General features: G+C 37.8%; 1 protein-coding gene across 4 annotated transcripts in view; it reads left to right on the top strand.

The window, feature by feature from the left end:
* Morf4l1 (mortality factor 4 like 1) overlaps window positions 1-867 on the top strand; it is a 23,556-nt gene extending 22,689 nt beyond the window's left edge. For all 4 annotated transcript variants that reach the window (XM_026789015.1, XM_005366641.2, XM_026789016.1 and 1 more), the window contains one exon: window positions 6-867. In XM_026789015.1, coding sequence (XP_026644816.1) covers window positions 6-209 — 204 coding nt within the window. In that variant the 3' untranslated portion in view covers window positions 210-867. The remainder of the gene's footprint in view (window positions 1-5) is intronic.
* The last annotated feature ends 663 nt before the right edge of the window (window positions 868-1,530 follow it).

Raw genomic sequence — 1,530 nt, 5'->3', positions numbered from 1 at the left:
CCCAGGTGTATGGAGCGCCACACTTACTGAGATTATTTGTGCGAATTGGAGCAATGTTGGCCTATACACCTCTAGATGAGAAAAGCCTTGCTTTATTACTGAACTATCTACATGATTTCCTCAAGTACCTGTCGAAGAATTCTGCAACCTTGTTCAGTGCCAGTGATTATGAAGTGGCTCCTCCTGAGTACCATCGGAAAGCTGTGTGAGGGGCGTGCCCTCTCCTGCTCGTGCTTGGATCTCTGTAAACAGTTTGGTTCTTAGTCCTTCTCTTGTACAAATGATGTACTTTGAAGACGCGTTAGTGTATAACAGAATTGATGTTTGTTTTCTGTTTGATTTTAAACAGAGAAAATAAAAGGAGTCACTGCTCCTTTTTTTTCCTTTCTTTTTTTCATTTCAAAGTTTCTACCAGTGTATTCAGTGATGGACAGCAGAGGGACATGCTGTAGAGTGTTTTATTGCTTAGTTGATAAAGCTGCTTTTGAATGCTGGTGGTTCTGTTCCTTTGACACTACGCACTTTTATATGTGTTAATGCTCTATGACAAAATGCTCTGATTCCTAGTGCCAAAGGTTCACTTCAGTGTATATAACTGAACACTCATCCATCTGTGCTCCTTTTTTTTTTTTTAAATGGTGCTTAAAGAGCCCATCCTTTGCAAGTCATCCATGTTGTTCCTTAGGCATTTTATCTTTGCTTAATTGTTAAAGAATGGTGGCTTGTTTCATGGTTTTTGTATTTGTGTCTAATGCACGTTTTAACATGATAGACGCAATGCATCGTGTAGCTACAGTTTTATGGAAAAGTCAATCTTGTAGGAGTTCTTTTTCAGATCTTCAATAAATTTTTTTCTTTAAATTTCAAGAGATTGCGTGACTGCGTTATCAAAACTTGGCATATTGTCTATTTGTGATTAGATACTGTTTTCTCAAGAGATTGTTGTTTATGGAATGGGAAGCTTACTTGGATGTGGAGTAAATAAACTACTAGTGGTAGAAAATTGTTATCTAAAAGGCTAGATGTGGACAGCACATGATAGTACCTTCTGTTACAAAGATTCTTGGAAATTTTTGAGCAGTTGGGGCATAGTTGTGTGAAAATTGCTTTCAGTTAGTGATTGTTTATATTTAAGGAGTTTCTTTGAGAAATGAGCTAAAATCAGCATAAAATACAGTTCATTGGGATATTGGTTGGTAAAGGGCAACAATGTTATCTTTGAGGTGCCAAAGTTATTTAGACAGAATATTGGGAATTGTTCAGATGGCAAGATCTAGAGGAGTACAGGGAAGAGAGATTGAGTGAGAGTAAGTGTTGAAGCAGTATGTATTCATGGCCCCTTGATCTGCATTTGAGATGTTTAAAGATTTGCTTATGGGGTGGGAGATAGTTCACTGTTGATTACCTCTTGAGGTCTTGGGTTCAATCCATAGCACAAAGTGGGGACTAAAACTACCTGTTTCTTTGCTCTATGCAAGATGATAAGGGTAGTGGGTTTCTGTTTCTGGTTTTTCCTGTATTCCAATGCCT

The sequence above is a fragment of the Microtus ochrogaster genome, unplaced genomic scaffold (assembly GCF_000317375.1).
Source record: "Microtus ochrogaster isolate Prairie Vole_2 unplaced genomic scaffold, MicOch1.0 UNK12, whole genome shotgun sequence".
NCBI classification, from domain to species: domain Eukaryota; kingdom Metazoa; phylum Chordata; class Mammalia; order Rodentia; family Cricetidae; genus Microtus; species Microtus ochrogaster.
This window is presented reverse-complemented; position numbering and strand designations above follow the sequence as displayed.